The sequence below is a fragment of the Rhinopithecus roxellana genome, chromosome 7 (assembly GCF_007565055.1).
Source record: "Rhinopithecus roxellana isolate Shanxi Qingling chromosome 7, ASM756505v1, whole genome shotgun sequence".
Lineage (NCBI taxonomy): Eukaryota > Metazoa > Chordata > Mammalia > Primates > Cercopithecidae > Rhinopithecus > Rhinopithecus roxellana.
Window position 1 is genome coordinate 81,208,605 of NC_044555.1, and position 22,140 is coordinate 81,230,744.

The window sequence follows — 22,140 nt, forward strand, 5'->3', positions numbered from 1 at the left end:
CTTTCCAACACTGTAACTCTTACTTATTAACAGCTTCAAAGTTTCCAGAATCATATTAAACTGTGATGGTACTGGTAGACAGTCTTGTCTTCTTTCTCATATTAATAGGAATATAATGAATATCTCACTGTTAAATATAACAAAAGATGCTCCCTGAACAATAGAGAGTCTTTATGATATTGAAAAAGTATCCTTCCCCAGTTTTCCAAAATGGATGTTGAATTTTATCAAGTCTTTTTTTTCAGCCTTGATGGTAGAGTTTGCTTTTGAAAGTGGTGCACAGAAAGCTAGAAAAAAAACAGGCTATGTGGGAGGTGGGAGGTTTGAATCCGGTCATAAGTTTTAGGTGTGAATCACCAGGACCTTTCCCTTCCTCTCCTGGGTATTGTTCAGGCATTGCATGCAAACACTGTCGGCTACCAACCAGTAAATATGAGCGTGGCTTTTCTGATGGGCACACCCTTGGAAACAAGGTGGTTTTGTTCTCGTGAACAAAATCAAAGAACTTGCTGAGGCTTGTAGTGAAAACAGTTTAAAAACACTTCTCAGCCTAATTGAGAACACAGTAGACAAGGCCATCCTAAAATATCCCTGAAAAGCACGCAGGATGGTTTTCTCCTGATAGCTCTTAAGTTTAATTAAACAGGAGTGACCAATCATCTCAGTTTGCTAAGGAATGAGAGGTTCCTGGGGACAGGAGCCTTTCAGTGCTAAAACCTGAAAACTCCAGAGGCTATCATTTAAGGATGATTTTAAAAGGCACAAAACATGTTTCTTCCTAGGGTAGGTGAGAGGTTCATCAACGGAGTCTGATCTATAAGTACCTCCTTTTCCGAGCTAAACTTTAGCAGAACTTTCCCATGTCTCTGATTGTTCTTTGTTTCTGATAACTAAAGTTGCCCTAAACAAATCACAATATCAGGCCTGACCAGAAACAGGGTACATGCAAAACTATTTCACCTTTTACCACTCAGGCCTTCTGAAAAACAATCCTCCCCAGAAAACAAACTCCTGGTAGGAAAAACTGAATGCATTTCTCCTTTTGTCTTGTGACCACCGGCTGTGCCTCTTCCCTAGAGTATGCCTTCTCAATTTTCAGGCAGATTTTTAATAAAAAATATATAGCTATTCAAACCTAAGAGTTAAGTTTAAAAATGGATTAGCCATTAACCCAGTAAAATTGGGGTCTCTCTCTTACTTATGGAATCGTATTTCTGATTTGGAAGATCTAGGCCAGCATTTCTCAAATTTTAACGTGTATATCAATCATTTGATGATGTAGGAATGTAGATTCTGATTCAGAGCTCTGAAGTGGAGACTGAGGCTACAAATGATAACGCTGCTGGTTCATGGGTCACACCTGAGATAATGAGATTTTATAGAATAATATTTTCCACATTTCTTCGATCATGTATCACTACCAGTTAAAATAAATGTGAGTGTGCGCTCAAAATATGGATATTAGTTACATTTTATACTCATGTGTTAGTAAAATTTCTTTTTTATTAAAAAATAAATAAATGTGAGCTCCAGCACAACACTAACTATTCTGAGGACCTTGATCCTGACAGCACATCAAGTATGTGACCATTCAGTACACGCTTATGTTGCTCCAGTGCATGCTTATATTAGTAATTCTATCTTTGCATAACTAATTGTTACAAAGTTCTTCCTTCTATTTTGTATCTATGCTTTGTATTCAAAAGTTTACCTTTGGAGGCATACAAAACAAGCCCAATCCCTCTTAAACACTATTGCAATTCCTATCACTGAAAATGATCTGACTTCCTTAATATGTGAAGAGCTTCTATAAAATAATGAAAAGAATACCAGCAACCCGGCAGGAAAAAAAAAAAAAAAGCCAAGAATATTAAATATATATGGTGAATGAATGTTTTACAATGAAAAGAAAATCAACCTCGCTCAAATAAGAGATCGAAGAAATGTGGAAAATACTATTCTATAAATTAAAACTATCATAAAGCATTATTTTTCACTTGTAAAAATGGCAAAGATAAGAAAAGTCAAATAAATACATTTATGTTGGTGATGTTGAGGGAAAACAGGAACCTTCAGAATACATCACTGTGGTAATATCAGTTGGTACAACCATCATGGCAGATGCCTAATGAGGCCATTAAAATTGTTTTTTAAATAATATTTTTAAATGCCTATGGTATAATACTAAGCTAACAAAAAGATGCAAAACATAAATAGCGTGGTAACAGAAAAAAGTACTGAACGAAAATATATCAAAATAAAAACAATAGCTATTTCTGGATGGTGCGCTAACATCACAGGTGATCCTAAATTTGTTCTTTATCCTAGTCAGCATTTTCAAAATTTACAAGCCTGCATACTTTAGAAAATGCTCCAGGGAGGTGATGAGAGACTACAAGTGGGCCTGGCTTTAAATTTCAGACTTTTAAAGCTCACATTAAGAGATAATGGCTTACCACTTGAGTCTGGCTTACCTACACTCCTGGGGAAAACTGATACAGTTGATTCTCATCATTTTTACAGAAAAATGTTCTACGTAGTTGCCATGATCACTGAATTAGAGAACACTAGACCATTGCTCCTAGGATAAATACAGGATTGTGTTCCTTCAAGACTCTGGTCACAATATTTTGCTCAGTTGATCAATACATGACTTTGTTGTATGTGTCTTTCTCTTTAAAGCCACCTTATTTAACAGATATTGTTGATTAATTAACACTGAACTCTAGGCCAACAGTGTTACAACTCATACCTGAATAAAGTTTATCTAATACACATATTTTCTCCGTAAGGCATATCTCAGTCTTCTTACATTTAGGAACACTAGACAGCATTAGTGCATTGTGTGTGGGAGCCATTTTAAACAGCGAAATTACCCACACAAAGCACAAAAGTGTGGAAAAAGTGGCACTAAGCATACTGTGAAATGACACTTTCTTGTAAAACAAGAAAAAAAGAGCATCGCTTCATTCAGCCTCAGCTGGGAACGTGTGCAGCGGGCAGCTCAAATTTTTGCCACTTTCACATGTCCACGAATTACCACAAAAGCACCACAAGTACTGATTTGGGGGTTACCAATACATTTTAGCAAGTAAATGAACTGACAAATAATTACAGTTACAGTTTTAAGGAAAATTCTTAATCAAAAGAGCCAAACACCAATATTCTACAACTATACTCCTTCAGGGAGTTGCTTAAAGCTGAGTACCTTATAATTTATAAAGCATTCCCCCCCAGAAAGCATTTTGCATAATGGAAATGAAAGTAATCTATTTAATCATTCATTTTATTTAATATATTCATTGTCGGCCGGGCGCGGTGGCTCACGCCTGTAATCCCAGCACTTTGGAAGGCCGAGGCGGGCAAATCATGAGATCAGGAGATCGAGACCATCCTACCTAACATGGTGAGACCCCGTCTCTACTAAATATACAAAAAAACTTAGCCGGGCATGGTGGCGGGCATCTGTAGTCCCAGCTACTCGGGAGGCTAAGGCAGGAGAATGGCCTGAACCCGGGAGGCAGAGCTTGCAGTGAGCCGAGATCGTGCCACTGCACTCCAACCTGGGCAATGGAGCGAGACTCCATCTCAAATTAAAAAAAAAAAAAAAAAAAAAAAAATATATATATATATATATATATATATATTCATTGTCTTCAACTTTTTATTATCCACTTAAATTCAGCTGGTAGTTACTGAGTATCTCCACATAGAGAACACAGAGAATGATCTCATGGTCCTCTTGGGTATGTGAGGGGAGGTTGGGGCAATCTCCAATTCTAATGCAAGACAGATAGTATACAATCGAGGTCATCAAAAAGGCATAATGTGCATGAGACTGGTAAAAATATAATGCGATGAGGACCAAATGAAGGAGAAAGTGCATCCTCTTGGGATTGTCTGCAAAACTTGATGGAGATGGTGATATCCGAAAAGACCTTGAAGGATTAGTAAGGTGGTAAGTAGAGCTATGGGCTGGAGTGGACAAGAAGCAGCTCGAGCAGGAGCACAGAGTGGAGACATCTTCCAGGAACAGGGTCAGAATCCAGCATGAGTGTAGGGTAGGTGAAAGGAATGGCTTCCATCACTGCTGCAAAGCAAGCTACAGCACCTTCAACATGTTAGCAGAGAAGGGAACTGGAAGGCGAATGGCTAAATGAGGAAGGGAAAAGAGTTCAACTACCCTGATCCTACTTCCAGAAACTTCTTGCTTCATTATCCTTTTACACTGTGGTGGTGCCCTCTTTCCCAAACATCTTTAACCTCCTTAACTAGACTGCATAGGAGGCAAGCAGGGATCATGCCTCGCCCTTCTTTAGCCTCCCTCCATCTGCCTTCTGCCCACACTTTCCCAACACACAACACACCCTAACATACAAAAGATCACCCTACACCAACGCCTGCATATCACTAGCCTTCAATAAATATTTACTCATTCACTAATTGGCTTTACAAACACACTGAGCCTTTAACAAGCCCTGGTCTCTTCCCTACGAATACAGGTTGTTCTCGTGAGTAGATGGCTAAACATTGTAACTAGGACGTAATTATCCCTGAGCTTCCACAGAATATATGTGTGTGGACAATGAGAATCTTTGAAAGTGCCACAATATTATGTTACACATTTTTATTTCTGTATCTAACTAAAACTGAACATTAAGTGTTCAGTAGAATCTCTAAATTTTGCAATTAAACTAGTAAATGTATATGTATGTCCTCAAAATCATAATTTTTAGGCTATGTTATATTCAGGCCCCTTGATTCTATAATTCCTTAGAAGTTAGTATAAATACTCATATACTTCTTGGATTGTCTTTTGGAGTTTATAATATTACAAGAGGTTACACACATCTGAACATTCTTGTGTAGAAACAAGATAGAAACAGGTTTTTTTCTTTTTCTTTCTTTTTTTTTCTAAGATAAGGTCTCACTCTGTTGCCCAGACTGCCGGGTAGTGGCATGATTAGAAACAGGTTTTCTATATAAAAGTATTTTAATCACAAATAGTTCATTCTATCCCCAATACATTATTTTAATTATAAAAATATTTTAATAAGCCAATTTATTAACTGCTCAAATAGGAATGTTTTTGGTGGCATAAATTCAAAGAATCTTAAAAACAGTAAATATTTAAATTTGAGTATATCTTATGTAAAATAGCCTGCAACTTATAAATGAATTTTTAGCCTATTATTTATTGCTTTTAAAATTGAATTTTCTATTAGAAGAAAGAGGTATGTTTCAAAATACACACTTCTGCAGTCAAATTATTGTACTTACTGTTTCAAAACCTCGATGTGGATGATCAGGAAATCCTCCTGGTCTACCTCCTTTAAATTCATCAAACAGTAAAAATGGATCCAGATTTTTTAACTGAAATAAAAGCAAAATTTGCAGATTAGGTATGTCTTTTAAACCATACTACCAAGAGCTACATTTATGAACAGATCTAGCAAGCCTCACTGAAAACTACATAGCCAATGAGCAACTTTTTGCAATGAAAATTGCTTTCAGGAAGAACTTCTTTGTTTTTTTTTTTCTTTTTGAGATGGAGTCTCGCTCTGTTGCCCAGGCTGGAGTGCAGTGGCCAGATCTCAGCTCACTGCAAGCTCCACCTCCCAGGTTCACGCCATTCTTCTGCCTCAGCCTCCCGAGTAGCTGGAACCACAGGCGCCCACCACCACGCCTGGATAATTTTTTTGTTTTTTTAGTAGCGATGGGGTTTCACTGTGTTAGCCAGGATGGTCTCAATCTCCTGACCTTGTGATCCGCCCATCTCGGCCTCCCAAAGTGCTGGGATTACAGGCTTGAGCCACTGCGCCCGGCCAGGAAGAACTTCTTATACACACTGATATGGTTTGGTTCCATGTCCCCACCCAAATCTCGTCTTGTAGCACCCATAATTCCCATGTGTTGTGGGAGCAACTCAGTGGGAGATGACTGAAACATGGGGGCGGGTCTTTCCTGTGCTGTTCTTGTGATAGTGAATGGGTCTCACAGGATCTGATGGTTTTAAAAATGGGAGTTTCTTGGCACAAGCTCTCTTTTTTTGCCTGCTGCCATCCGTGTAAGATGTGACTTGCTCCTCCTTGCCTTCCACCATGAATGTGAGGCCTCCCCAGCCACATGGAGCTGTTTGAGTCCAGTTAAACCTCTTTCTTTTGTAAATTGCCCAGTTTCAGGTATGTCCTTATCAGCAGCGTGAAAACGGACTAATACACACACATACACACAAGGATTCACAGATTGTGTTAGAGAGTTGACATTTTATGAGAAGCGCAAAAAGTGGACAAACATTTCATAATCATTTAAGATATAAATAGTCAAGTACAAACAAGATGTATTCTGTATCCTAAACAGATTCATAATCTTACAGGGGAACAGACTAGAAAATCAATTATTGCAACAAGATGATAAATGCTTTGGAGGAAGACAATTTTACAAATATGAGAGTGGGATGGGATCAGAGAAGGTCAGAAAGCTCAAGAATATGACACTTAATCTCTTTCTTGAAGTACATGGTTGAGTTAATCAAGTAGATGGCAGAAAAGGAGAAGGAAAGATATTCCAGGTAGAAAAGCAGAAAATCAGCTTGGCATGCTTAAAGAACTAAGGGAAACTAATCTGTTGGGGCAAAAGATGCATATGGAATTATGAGATACATGGGCAGATGATGGAGGAGAAATCCTAAAGGAGTTTGGATTTTATCCTGAAGGTGATGGGAGTTTTCATCAGAGTTTGAGATGATCAGATTTAGAAGGATCACTCTGTGGAAGATGGCTTGGTAAAGGAAGACAGGAAACAAAGAATATCTAGAAGGTTATCTCAAATAGTCTGAGCAAAGGCAAAGGCCAGAACTAAGGCAATGGCAGTAGTGATGGAGAGTGGTTGAGTGACTGGGTAGATATTTATGAGAGAAAAAGGAAGAGCATTAACTGACTCCCAAATTTTTAACTATGGTGTCTGGGAAGATGGTAGGGCCATTCAGCACTTAAAGAACATAATGGAAGAAGCTACCTTGAAATAGCTATGGTGACTTCATTTTAAGTCACACTGAATTTGATATATCCATATAAATGTTATCTCTATAAATAGAACTATTAATATTGAGTGCACATTATATTATGCAAAGGCTAGCAGGCAACTAAAGATCAATCTCAAGCTCAAATGAGAGGTAGAAACATCTGGCTGTCATCAACATATGTTTGTTATTGTCTTGCTTATTCTTGACCACGTTATTTTGCATAAATTTTAGAAAATTTATCAAATTCTATGAAGAAAAATTTTGAACATTTGATTGGAATTGGTTTTAATCTATGGATCAATTTGTGAAGAACTGACATTTATATAACATTGAGTTTTCCTCAATGTTTCCTCAGTAGAACCATGTTTATCCCCATTTATTTAGGTCTTTAAACATATTTCAATAAGGATTTGCAATTTTCTCCATAAAGGTCTTACATATATTAAAAATTATTTTTCTAGCTAATTTGTATTTTTAATGGAATTCTACTGCAAGCAGCATTTACACATTATATTTTGAACAGTTTGCTGCTGGAAATTAGAAACGTGCTAGGTGATTTTTGAACCCTGCCTCTTATTAATTTTAATGATTCATCTGTAGTTTCTTTTGGGTTTTCTTTTTAGATGTTCATATCACCAGTGTATTTATCAATAAACTTTTGCTTAATAGTTCACAAAAAAAATTTTGTCTTGCATTGGATTAAAGCCGTGGCAGACTGCAATTTCTCTGGGTTTTTATGGGCCTGGCTGGTCTTGACATGTCTTCTCACTCTGGGACTCAAGCTGAAACAGTGGCCCCTATGAAGGGCATTATGTTCTCACAGCCAAGGGCAGGAGTAAAAAGCAAGTCAGGTCAACCATTCACAATCACATTAATACATTCCATTGGTCAAAGCATGTGACATGGCCAAGCCCAAAGTCAGGGAGGAGGGCACTTAATCCCTCCCTATGTGTCTCATGGATAATGTACCTAAAAATGGATGCGGGTGTAAAATCCTATTATAGAGAAGGAGTGAATATTTGGCAGTAATATTTCAACCAACACTCATTACCAAATAAGAAGGGATTTTTTTTCATTTTCAATCCTTATATTTTCTATTTCTTTTCCTTGCATTTTTACAAGTGAGCATCTCTACAACAGTCTTGAGTAGAAATGGTGGTGGTAGACATCCTTGTCTTCTCCCTGATTTTACATAGATTGCTTTATAAACTTTTATTGGTAATCTGGTTGTTTAATGCAGGTGTTTTACAAATTCCCTTCATAAGGTTAAAGAGTTTCCCTTCTACTTCTAGTTTACAAAGTTGTTGTTTTTTTAAACATGAACGGATGTTGAATTCTGTTGAATGCTTTTCCACACTATTGAGACACTTATATGATTTTTTTCTCCTTTAACCTCTTGATGTTAATAAAATATACAAATAGACTTTCTAACATTAAACCAAATTTGCTCTCTTCAGATAATCCAAACTTGATCATGATATATTATCTTTTTATACATTGTTGTATTTGGTTGGTTAATTTTCTATGATTCTTGCAAACATTTTCATAAATATGATGTAATTATTCTTTCATTGGCTGTCCTTGTCTGGTCCTGATAGCAAGACAATGTCAGCTTCATGAAGTGATTTGAGGAGCACTTCCTTGGATTTCATCCCCTGGAGAGTTTGTGCATTATTAGAATTACTTACACCTTAAATATTTTGTAAAATTTGTCTGTAAAATCTTCTGGTCCTATTGTCTTTGTTATAAACTTTTAAAATATTCATTCGATTACCATTACGGCCATGAAACTTCAGATTTTCCATTTTTTCTTTCTTTCTTATTGTTTTTATTACTCTAAGAGTTTCACCAACCTCTTGGCAGCTCAGCTAATTAATTTTTAAGTTATTTATTTCAGGATGTCTACTCTGTCATTACTACTAGAAATGAAAGTATGAAACTGTCTATCTCTGGTTTTATCTTTCTTATTTTAACTTTCTATGAAAAAACATGTACACTCATATACATAACATATATATTATATATAATATATATATATAAATTCAACAAGCTACTGCAAGTTTTTTAACCTAACCAATTCTCAGTTTCTTCATTTGAAAATGTGGACTGCAACCCATATAAAGCTGGGGCACTCTGTAGCCTGTCTCAACCTGGTGTTTCATCTAGTCCAATATTTTAAAGTAATTGAAAATAAATTCAAATTGTTTGTTGAATCCTCTCAAAAACACCAAAAGAGGCTTCAATTTAAATATATGTTTAAAATCCCTCTTACTCCTCTCCATGTATACATCTGTCTCCCATGATTCCAATTTCTGTCACTCTAACTCTTCAAATCACTTCAAATCATCTGCAGACACCTCTTTCCTTTTCTCCTCCTCTCCTCTCACCTTCTGTATTTACTCTTTTCTCTTCCACTAGTAACTCTCTGCCCTTTCCAGTGAAAATCAACCAAGCAAATTTGTTTCCTTTCAGTCTTGTCATTCATTATTCCACATCACCTTATTAAAAGTCCAGGAACAGAAACGGGATTGGTAGGAGGAGAGGTTGAGAATTCTCATACCTTATTATACATTGCTTTCTCCTCACATGATAATATATACCCTGGAAGATTATAAGGATTGAAAACAATGAATGTAGCACACCTGGTCCAGTGCCCAAAGCACTGTCGGTTCTACATAGATGGGTAGAATCTGTTATACTGCACCAGTCCTATAAATATCACAGCCATCACTTCCCCAGGTACAAACAAAGTGTTTGGAGCTCTAAGATAACTTTTAAATTCTATGTTGTTGTGGTTCTATTAAAATATGGGTAAAGACGAGATAAAGAAATACTTATTGCTTCTTTGTATCAAAACGTTTAAATGAGTAAATATGCCCTGCTGTCAAATAAACTGTGAAGAACAAGAGGTTCTCTCTTTTTAGTCCTACCCTTATCACCATCCATCACCCACAGAACAGTAGTTATTCATTGTTATCAAGAACTTGGAGCACTGCTGTAATGAATACCTAAAACTGGAAGTAGCCTTGGAACTGCTTAAACTTTATAGAGGCTAGAAGTCTTGAAGTCATGCTAGCAAAAGCCTACATTGCTGTGAATGAACCATTAAAAGCAATTCTGGTGAGGGCCCAGAAAGAAAAGAAGAGAGCTGTAGAAAGAGTCTCAATTTTCTTTTCTTTTCTTTTTTTCTTTTCTTTCTTTTTTTTCTTTTTGAGACAGGGTCTCATTGTGTTGCCCGTGTTGGAGTGTGGTGGCATGATCTCAACTCACTGCAACCTCCGTTTCCTGGGCTCAAGCAATGCGCCCGCCTCAGTGCCCCAAGTAGCTGGGACTACAGGTGCCAGTCACCATGCCCAGCTAATTTTTGTATTTTTTGTAGAGACGAGGTTAAACCATGTTGCCCAGGCTAGTCTCAAACTTCTGAGCTCAAGTGATCCACCCACCTCGGCCTCCCAAAGTGGTAGGATTACAGGCATGAGCCACTGTGCCCAGCCTCAATCTTCTTAAAGAATATCTAAGTAATCCTGAACAGATTGTTGGTAGAAATATGGACAGTAAAGGCCATTCTGATGAGGTCTTAGACAGAAACATGTTATTGAAAACTGAAGGAAAGATTACCCTTGTTATAAAGTGGCAAAATAACTTGACTGATCTGTGTTCATATTCTAGTGTTTTGTGGAAGGTAGAACCTGTAAGCAATGAAATTGGATGTTTAGCTGATGCTATTTGTGCACAAAGCGTTGAGGGACCGGGTTACTCTTGATGGCATATAGAAAAATGCAAGAAGAGAGAAATAATTTAAAGGCAGAACCGTTCATCAAAAGAGAAGCAGAACTTAAAGATTTGGAAAATTTTCAGCCTACCCATATTATAAAGAATGAGAAACATGTTCAGGAGAAAATACCAAGGGTGTGGCCAAATGACCATTTCACCATTTAATAAGGAGCTTTGTCAGACATCAAAACAGAAACCAGGACCTATTGTTCAAGACAATGGACAATTTCAGTGCCAATTTTCTGTCTTAGTCTGTTTGAGTTGCTATAACATAATACTATAAACTGGTTGGATTATAAACAACTGAAATTTATTTCCCACACTTCTGGAGGCTAAGAAGTCCAAGATAAAAGCACCAACAAATTTGGTGTCTGGTGAGGGGCCAACTTTCTGGTTCAGACAGAGTGCCTTCTAGCTGTGTCCCCGCATGGTGGAAGGAGCCAGCTCGCTCTCTGGGGTCTCGTTTATAAGGGCATTAATCCCATTCCTGAGGGTTCTGCCCTCATGACCTAACACCTCCCAGAGGCCTCCCCTCCTAATACCGTCATACTGGGTGTTAGGTTTCAGGATAGGAATTTGGAGTAGGGAAGACACATAGATTCAAACCAAATTAGTACTATTTGTCATATTTATTGCCCATTTGACCCTTCTGGTCACCAATCGATGAAATATGAACACACATAGGAAGAAAGCCAGCACAAGAAAGAGACTGAAGAAGTTAGGGGGCTGATTGAGGTAAGAGTCAGAGGGATGAATTGATTATCTTGCCAGAAAATTGTAGATATGTGCAAGACACACTTTCCCTCAAAAAAGTAAGAATATCTTGCGTTAGACTGTCGTAGTAAAGTGTTATTTGCAGTACTGGGTATTAGTGCTCGTCAAACTTCCTAACATTCTCTAAACATTTAGCACGGATTCAATAGCATGTAAAATAAACATGTGTTATCTGTAGACAAGATCTAATTTATAAAACTCCAATTTTCTAAAATGTTTTCACGAAGTCCCCAATTCATTCACATCTTTCTCTCTCTACATATCAAATTGACAATCTTTTAATGTTTTTGAATCACATGAGAATTTCTTTTCATTCAAATAGTTCTAAATCCTTTAGCTGCTGAATTCAAGTGGCAGCTTCCAATCTACCTCTTTTAGTCTCTTGAGGCCAATCAGGCCGGGCGCGGTGGCTCATGCCTATAATCCCAGCACTTTGGGAGGCCGAGGCAGATGGATCGCTTGAGACTGTGAGTTCGAGACCAGCCTGGCCAACATAGTGAAATCCTGTCTCTACTAAAAATACAAAAATTAGCCAGGCGTGGTGGCTAAGGCACTAGAATCGCTTGAACCCAGGAGGCAGAGGTTACAGTGAGCCAAGGGAGACAGAGTAAGACTCTGTCTCAAAAAAAAAAAGAGAAGGTCAATCAAAACTTGCGGCCACCACCCTCAGGCATGTGGTACTCCCATAATAAAGCCTGGCATTTTATTTACATCAGGAAGCACCGGAAGTAACTACCAAGAATAATAGTTCCTTGAGGATGGGGCCGATGCTATGCTTTTTTACGATGCTCCACTGAACTTACAATAATTCTGTGTACATAAAAGGTACGCTACAATATACTGAGTGGTGCTTGTGTTAGGTCCATGGCCTCTCTTGTAGCTAGTTGTGTCCATATGATTGAATCTAGCTACAATGTAGAAGTTGCAGGGTGGAACTTTTAGGAAAATTCCTTATAAGAGGAGGACGGACAGCAGATGAGTATCATTTTGCCCTTCCCCTCTTCCTCCTTCTGTGACAGAGGGTAAATGGTTGCCATTTCCCTAACAGCTGTCTTGGACTATAAGATGATGCACTAAGAATGTACTAAGAATTATGACCTAAGATAGAATGAACGCAGATCCCTGATAAGAGTGGAAGACCACCCTGGAGTGCCTAGTTTGGCACTTTACAAAAGAGAAACAAACCCTTACTTATGTACGTCATTGTTTTTGGAGGATGCTTTCTGTTACACGCAGTTGAACCTAATCCTAACTGATATAAGGGCAATAATGCCTGTGGTAGTAGCCAAGAATCAGGAGATTCTAGGTCAGCCTGTGTCAAGACAATAATGGCAGCAGCTGAAGTAACAGACTCCTCAAGATAGACTCCAACACCTCCGGCTACCTTCTGGGTTTACTTGGCCTCCAGACTGGAACCTGGGGATAACAATGAGAAGGCAGAAGGAAACCGCAGCACATATCCTAGACTGAGATCTAGATACAGCCTCGAATGGACTTGAGCTGTGACTCTATGGCCCACTTCCTTGACTCAATATCTAGAGACCTTGATAATGAAAAGCACCATCTACAGAGGCTAAATCAGTGAAGACCAAGATTCGTCAAAGCTGTTTGATGATATTAAGGGATTTTTAAAATTTTTGTAAGTGTGATAATGAGATTGTAGTGTTTTTTTTCAAGTTATCTTTTAGAGATACAAATTGAAATATTTATAAATGAAATAAAATAATGGCTGGAGTTCTCTTCAAAATACTTTGAGGGGAGAAATGGATGATAATATAGATGAAATAAGATTGCCATGAGTTGATCATTGTGGATACAAGGAACATGGAGATTCATCATACCGTTTCTCCACTTTTCTATGATGACTGAAATTCTTCATTAACAAAATAAAAATAAGAGTGACCCACGGAGAATCACATTCCACTGAGGAATGTCTGGTAGCAGGAGTGGGCATAGAGGCAAGTGCAGATGAGTAGTGGATTTCCCTCCTGCTGGGAGCACAGAGGAACCACTCCCTAGCACACATGCTACTCAGCCATTCAAATTCCAATCTGACTAGCCTGGCCCATGTATAACTGTGATGAAGGGTGTGGGCCAGCACAACTCCATCTCTTCCTTGTTGTTAAATCACAGAAAGGCACAGTGAGAGCACTGTAAATTCCTCTTCTATCTCCACATTTGCAGTCAAAGGAGTCAAAACACTTGCGGCTGTGAATATTGAGCACTGTTGTAGATACTAAGCTAAAATAGCTCTGGGTCCAAAGTTTATGACATATTTCTTTAGAGACAGAAGCTCTGGTGCAGAGTTTGAAAAATAACCTCTTGGTCGGGCGCGGTGGCTCATGCCTGTAATCCCAGCATTTTGGGAGGCCGAAGTGGGCGGATCACCTGAGGTTGGGCGTTTGAGACCAGCCTGACCAACATGGAGAAACGCCGTCTCTACTAACAATACAAAATTAGCAGGATGTGGTGGCGCATGCCTGTAATCCTAGCGACTCGGGAGGCTGAGGCAGGAGAATCGCTTGAACCAGGGAGGCGGAGGCTGCGGTGAGCTGAGATCGCGCCATTGCATTCCAGCCTGGGCAACAAGAGTGAAACTCCGTCTCAAAAAAAAAAAAAAGAAAAGAAAAGAAACAGAAAGAAAGAAAAGTAACCACTTGATGTTACACAGATGCTTTCATTCTCTGCTGATGGGAGGGTTAGGGAGTCTACCTTTCTGACAAGTTGGTAGTATGTAGAGTGCAAAAATAATATGGCAGCAATCTAAATGGTCAAAAATAGATTCACGAGTGAGAGAATAATGCTATGCTTATACACAGGAAAAGGCATAACTATTAAAATGATGTTTATGAGGAATTTATAATAATATACGAAGTCCGTACGCTATCATTGTTAAATAAAAAAACATTGGAACACAAAATTGTTTATTCTATATAATCTCATGATGTAAAATATACAATTATATGGAAACAAACAAACAAAAAGACCCTTTGTCTCAATAGTAATTAAACCAGGCTGATGGGATTAGGAATGATTCCTATCCATGTATTTTTCCTTAAGGTAGAGTCATTCCTGGGGTACAGGAGACTTGAATCAGTAAAATATGGGGATATTTAAAGCATAAGTTATCAGCCATGGACTCTTACCTGGCACCACTGATAGAACTCAGAAGGGTTGTAAACTTGGACTGCTAAAAAATTACACCTTTATTGTCACTAACCTCTACTAATTTTTTTCTGTTTTTTTTTATTGTGGTAAAATATACGTAACATAAAATTTAGCATTTTAACCATTTCAAGAGTACAGTTTTGTGGCATTAAATATATTTACATTGTGCAACCATCACTGTCATCTCCAGACTGAAATTTAACTTCAATTATGAATGTAGTCAATGCACCACAGTAAATTACCAGCACCTGTGACTTTGTCACCACTTGAAATCAAAGTTATTTTCATATCACATTACAGTTGTTAGTAGATATATCAAAATATTGTTCATGTTCTTCACAGCTTTGAAATTCAGGAGTTACTAGAACTGCCACCAAATGTTTTTAAAATTGTTCCTAACCATGTTTCAGTATAAAAGTCTTCCTTGGTAATCCTATGTGTTTTATTTTAGTAATTCTATGTGTTTTATGTATTTTAAAACATTGCTTTCAGAAGAAATTGATAGATTTCATCAAACTGCCAAAGGTTTCATCAAATTGCCAAAGGGATTCACAGGACAAAAACAATAAAATTCTCAGGAGCTGTGTTCCTGACAGATGGGCTAATTAAAGTGTTAGCTACCCTCAATATATAATAATGGCTTACTAACAGGTGTGTTTGGGGCCCCAAAATTCTTTCCAATTGTTCTGTTGGTGATGTAGCCTAGTAGAATATGATACCACCTCCATCTGCATCTCCCCAACACTCCCTGTGCATTTAGCCATTAGAATAATCTTGTTTGCAGGTAATTAGAATAATCTTGTTTTCAGAAAACTCTGTTTGATGGACCTCAAAAGACATTCAGGTGTAAATAGGAAGCTAATTGGAAAGAGAAATGGCCTGATGGGGCTGATGGAGAGTTGTGTTGGCAGTTTTTCCTCTTCCTCAGTGGCCAATCAACATTATGCTAGATGAAATAAGCCAGGCACAGAAAGACAATTACTGCATGATCTCACTCATATGCAAAATCTAAAACAATCAAACTCATAGAAGCAGAGAGTAGAATGGTGGTTACCCCGGCTAGGGGATGGGAGGATATGGAAGGAGAGATGGTCAAAGGATGCAAAATTTCAGTCAGGAGGAATGAGTTCAAGAGATTCATTGCACAAAATGGTGACTATAGTTAATAACAATGTATACTTGAAATTGACTAAGAAAGACTTTAAGTGCTCTCATCACAAAAAAAAGTATGTGAGATAATGAATATGTTAATTAGCTTGATTTAGCCATCCCACAATATAGACACCTATCAAAACATCATTTTGTACATCATAAATATATACAATTTTTATTTGTCAATTTAAAACATAACTAAAAAATATTGAATCCATCAAAAATGTAGGTCAGCACTCATTGAGGAAGGCCAGGAGTTTTTTTAAACCCTATAAATACATCTCAAAGATCAAAAAGTTGAGAAAGCAACCCTTTTAAAGCTTAGGTTGAGCAACAAAGTAGCATTAAAATTATCAGAGTAGAGTTCAAGAAGAGGGACAAACCAGTCTCACTTTTCAAAATGGAATCCATCTCTGTAACGTATTTCTTCTATTAGAAAATGTTTTGAGGATCTGATATGGTGCTAGGGGCTGTATTCCCTGGGCTATGACCACCATCTGATACCTTTCTGTGTATATAAGATTTATTTCCCCCACAAATCCCAAATTTCCCATATTCAAATGAAAACATTCTCTAAAGTTGAAAGACATCTACCTAATCTATAATCACCTTCTCTGAGAGCTAGACCCATCTACACGTGACCCTCACCAGAGGTCTACAAGTTGGGTCCCAGCAGTCTCTCAATGAATCTAAATCCTTGGCAACGGCAGATTGGCCAGGAGTGGAGACCTGACCTATGCTGAATCAATCAGATTCCCTCTACTGGAAATTTGGAATTGAGAATCAGAGTTACTCCCTGATGCTTTGAAGTGTGGGCAAATAAATTTAGGGGCTGTGTGGTGGGCATGTTTGGCGATACGCATGCTGAGGCAGATAGCACGTCAGCCCAGGGTGGCACGCCGGTGTGCAGAGAGAAGCAGAGACACTTCCTGAAGCTCGGCTGCACCTTCTGCCCAAGACCTCTGTATTCACATTACAGAAACCCCCTTTGGGCTGGGGCTGGTTTGCATAGGGCCCCCGACTGCAAACTTTAAAGTTTGCACTTATGCACCCCACAGGCCAGCTCATGACTGTCTTGGTCCCCTCTTCCCAAATCACCATCAACATCCCACCAGTCCCTTCTGAAAAGAAAACAAGGAGCGGCCACCCAACTAGCATACCTCGGGTCGGCCAATGCTTCTCCGGACCCTCGCTCCAACCCCTTCCGACTGCTCCCGGCTGAGCACTGAGAGAGTAACTTTCTTGGAGGACCCCATATCGGAGTCTAAAAAGAGAGTGTTCTGATGTTGAGCTGTAGAGGATGGAGGGCTAAAGGAAGGACAACAAAAAAAGAAGTCATAAAGGAGGGAACATCCAAGGACTACAAAATAAATGATATTAAGATTAGATGCGCAAAATAGTAGCAGCTACAATTTGTTGATGTCTTACTATGTGCAGGGCCTGGGTTAGGTGATTTAAAACAACCATAATGATGGTGAACATGTATGCATACCTACTAGGTGCCCAGTACCCCACCAATTATTTACAATTATTTCATGTAATCCTACAGTCATCTTGTGCAAAGGTTAGCAATACAGTCATGTGCCTGCCGTATAATGACATTTAGGTCAACATTACACAGTCAACAATAAATGGACTGTATGTATGGCAGTAGTCCCATAAGACTATAATGGCGTATTTTTACTGTATCTTTTCTATGTTTAGGTATGTTTAGATACACAAATGCTCACCATGGTGTTGCAGTTGCCTCAGTATTCAGAACAGGAGCATGCTGTATGGATTTGTAGCCTAGGAATAACAGGCTATACCACATATCCTACTACACACCTAGGTTATACCATCTAGGTTTGTCTAAGTGCACTCTAAGATGTGTGCACAATGACAAAATCACCTAACAATGCATTTCTCAGAACATATCCCCATCGTTAAGTGAAGCATGACTTTAGCAGCTCTGTTGGCCACTTACTAAAAACCTCCAATGAACACTTTTATCTTTCTTACTTCACTGAATTCTCTGGATCTCCCATCCCTTCCCCAGTGCCACCCATCTGTCAGCCTCACTGGTAGCACCCATGAGGTAGTTGCTACCAATGAGGCTGACAGATGGGAGGTTTGTGTGGCGCCTTAGGGAACACGCAGAAAAACAAAGAGGTCCCTAACTCTTACCAGAACATGCTGAAGATCTTGGCATTAAAAGGGATCTTCGGGGGTCATTGAATTCAAAGACCCATCTATTCCTGAAGTTCAGGGCCAACATTTTGGGCAAGAAATCTTTCAACTTACTTATGAAGTCTTCTAGAGCATAGGCAAGTCATGGACCAGCTGCTCTTGGCAATGTATCTCATATTTCAGAACTTACGTATAGCTAGTGTTTGTTATTCAAAAGTCTTTTCTTCTTGTGAGGTCTAGGTTCTAATGGACTATCCCAGAAGGAATATAATCAATCCCTTTTCCACTTCAAGTGTTTGCAGACAGTACCCCCAATCCCTTAAATCTTTTTTTCAAGTGAAATATACCCAATTCCTTCAAGGATTCCTACTGAAAGGAAGAGAGGTGTTTTGGCAAAAAGCAGACTCTGGAACCAAACAGCCTAGGTTTGCATCTCAGCTTCACCACATACCAGCTGTGTGACCTGAGGTTCTCTGTGGCTCAGTTTTATCTGTAAAATGGAATGATAAGACTGCCTTCCTCAAAGGGGTGCAGTTAGTAGGGTGAGAATGTTCGCTGCTGTTATTCAGAAGGGCTCTACTCCACAATACTCTCCACTTAGTCAAGGCCTACCCTAAAATGTATCCTCCCTGAATAGTAATCAATAAATATTTATTGGGTGATGGAATGTAGGGCGCAAAAATGAGCTTAATATTCAAAGCAGTACAGGCCGGTCATCACCTACACCAAAGCAACAAGAAAGTTTCTTTATCCCCATCCAGATTATGTCTGGGTCCTTGCAGACTCCTACAATTAAATGGTATGCATGTGAACAACTGATGAAGTACTTAGATCTCAGTGCTTTGCAGAAAGAAAAGCCGTCTACCATTTTCACCAAATTTCGTAGTACAATTTAAGTATCTCTTGTTATCTCCCTTAGGAGTCTAAAGCGGGTTGGGGAAGGCAGGCTTTTGCAAACTGATCGCCAGCATTCCCTCACCTAGTGGACCCCTGCAGGGGCCCCAGGTACTCACGCAGCGGTAGCGGCACCTGGAGCCTTAGCGGCGGCGGGGGACGCGAAGAGCCGCCGCGAGCGAGTGCAGGCAGGGCAGGTTAAGAGAGTGCGGGTCCAGTCGCCTCACCGTGACTCAGCACTTGGCGGCCGGCGGCCCAGAGGAGGCGGGAGGCGGGAGTCTCTTGGTCTCTAGGGCCCTGGGGCTCCGCCCTAGGGAATGTCACTCCACTCTCGCTCCGCCCTACGCCTCTCCCAGGCCAGCTTGGCGGCCCTTTGGCCTCCCTGCCTCTCGTGCCGGGAAGAGATGCTCACTCGGATAATTTAGGGGGCACTTGCTGTGTTCCAGGAGGAAATGTGTGGCCCGAACAGGTGCTCCGATCGGTGCTCTGACCGGTCTTGTGGGAAATTTGTTTTTAACAGGAATCTCCATGTCACCCAGCTCGCGGAGCTTGGCGGCACGGATTCCAGTGCTGCCTCCACCGCTGGGAGGCACCACTTGGTACGACCTGGGACAGATGGCTCAGCCTCTCTGTGCCTCTGGTTCCTACTCTATAAAATGAGGATGGTGATGATAATAGTGCCAGCCTCATAGGGCTGCAATGAGAATTAAACGAGCCTGTCACAATCTAAGCACTACAGAATCGTTTGTTCCAAAGATAAGTTGCCTGCTGTTTGTCAGTTAGAATTGCGGGAAAAGGAGTGCGGGGGTGGGGACGGGCAGCCATACGTCTTTATTCCTGCTTGAAGAGAAGGCACACTCTAATGGGGAGATAATTGGTTAAGAGTTTGTATGTTGTTGGAAAACAGTGGGCAGGCGTTGGAGAGTTTTCCCAGAAGAATGAGGAGCTGGCACAAGCCAGTGAGGGGATCTAGTTCATTACTAGGATTATCAACTAGTGGTACAGGCATAGCTGCAGTTTCTGTTCTCTAAACACCAGAAGGCTCATTGCCTGGTTTTGAGACAGGAAAGACAGTGGTGTCCCTAAAATAAGGTTGGCAAACTTTGTTTGTGAAGGGCCAGATAGTAAATACTTTGACTTTGCAGGCCATGTACATACTCCAGTTTGCCTTTGTAGCAAGAAAGCAGTCATAGATAGCATGTAAATAAATGAATGTGGCTGTAGTTCAATAAAACTTTAATTATGAATACGGAAATTTAAATTCAAAAAATTCATACCACTTTGAGTTCATATAATTTTTAATTATCATGAAATATTATCCTTCTTCTGATCTTAAAATGTGAAACCACTGCCGGGCGCGGTGGCTCAAGCCTGTAATCCCAGCACTTTGGGAGGCCGAGACGGGCGGATCACGAGGTCAGGAGATCGAGACCATTCTGGCTAATACGGTGAAACCCCGTCTCTACTAAAAAATACACTAGCCGGGCGAGGTGGCGGGCGCCTGTAGTCCCAGCTACTCGGGAGGCTGAGGCAGGAGAATGGCGTGAACTCGGGGCGACAGAGCGAGACTCCGTCTCAAAAAAAAAAAAAAAAAAAATGTAAAACCACTTAAAATGTAAAAACCATTCTTAGCCCTCTGGCTATACAAAAATAGGTAGTGGGCTACCTACTCATTTTGGCTGCAGGCCGAGTATGCAGATCCCTGCTCTAAAAGAACAGGTTAGTAGAGGAACAAACACTTTTCTCTGGGCTTTTAAAATATCAGTGGGGCTTAAACCCGTCCTCATCACCTTACTTAGGCGGTTCAAGGCTAGCTGAGATAATACACATGAACATTAAAAGTGCTAGGGAATAACTAAGTATTGTTTCTTATCATCATTGTAACTAGTTCTGCAACTGTCTCCTCCACCTCTGCAGCTGTAATAGGTGTACTAGGAGTGAAGGTTTCTCCTCTTTGTCTCTCAGAAGCCGGTTACAGGTAAAAGCTAAGTCCAAGGGTGTGCATGGTTAGAGCGATGCAGGAATTCCATTTACAGGCCCCTGCAGAAAAAAAGAAAAAAAGAACAAGTCTAAAATGGTAGAAGACTTAAAATGAGGAGAAACAAAGGTGAGAGAGGGAAGAATTCTTACAAATGAACAAAGGGCGTATAATGTTTCACTGTAACAGGGTCCTGTTTTGAGATGAGAAATGTCACCCTGTATATTAAGCTTTGAGCACTTTTCACACTGTCATTGACATCCAGATCAAGATATGGAGCAGGCGGCTAAATATATGAGTGTGTAGACGGACTGTTGATCACCTTTGGAATCTTGGGAAGCATAAAGAAAACTCATGCTGATATGACAATGAACAAAACCTTCCCTAAATGATTCCAAATAACACCATTGTAATCTTTAAAGACAACCACATTATTGACATACTTTGACTTTTTTCTTTTTTATTCAAGAATTTCATTTTCCTCCTCTGTAAAACTTACTGAATTTCTTTTCAAAGATACATATTATAGAAGTACATGGGGCCAGGCGTGGTGGCTCACTCCTATAATCCCAGCACTTTGGGAGGCCAAGGCAGGCAGATCACCTGAGGTCTGGAGCTCGAGACCAGCCTGACCAAAATGGAGGAACCCTGTCTCTTCTAAAAGTACAAAATTAGCCAGGCGTGGTGGCTCATGCCTCTAATCCTAGCTACTCAGGAGACTGAGGCAGGAGAATCACTTGAACCCAGGAGGCGGAGGTTGCAGTGAGCTGAGGTCATGCCATTGAACTCCAGCCTGGGCAACAAGAGTGAAACTCCATCTCAAAAATTAAAAAAACAAAAGTACATGGACATCTTAAACACTTCATTATTTTTGTTTCTTTCTTCTTCAAGCCATCAACTCAAAAATTCTTTCTTGTAGATTTTGTGTATTTGCCTTTCAGGGCAGTGTAGCTGCTATTCATTAGATGACAAATGTCTCTGAAATATTCCATATTAAAGACTCAGACTCATTGAACCCAGGAAATCAATTGGCTCCAAGTCAAGGACTGATTATTTTGTAAATGCTAGTCTACGAAGGCCATAAATACACTAGGTGGTTGAAGACATCCAAATATATCCAGAAAAGATGAGTACGCCTGACTCCCGTATCCACCCTCATGACAGCATTCTGCACAGCACGGTCTGTTCCATCGACCAGTGCTCTCAC

General features: G+C 39.7%; 1 protein-coding gene across 1 annotated transcript in view; it reads right to left on the bottom strand.

Annotated features, from left to right (window-relative positions):
• LOC115898623 (pirin-like) overlaps positions 1 to 19,433 on the bottom strand; it is a 63,181-nt gene extending 43,748 nt beyond the window's left edge. Inside the window, exons 1-3 of the mRNA XM_030933644.1 lie at positions 19,368 to 19,433; positions 17,053 to 17,200; positions 5,281 to 5,373 (exon numbers count right to left, since the gene is read on the bottom strand). Of these exons, the coding sequence (XP_030789504.1) occupies positions 5,281 to 5,373; positions 17,053 to 17,148 (189 nt within the window). The 5' untranslated portion in view covers positions 17,149 to 17,200; positions 19,368 to 19,433. The remainder of the gene's footprint in view (positions 1 to 5,280; positions 5,374 to 17,052; positions 17,201 to 19,367) is intronic.
• Positions 19,434 to 22,140: the final 2,707 nt, after the last annotated feature.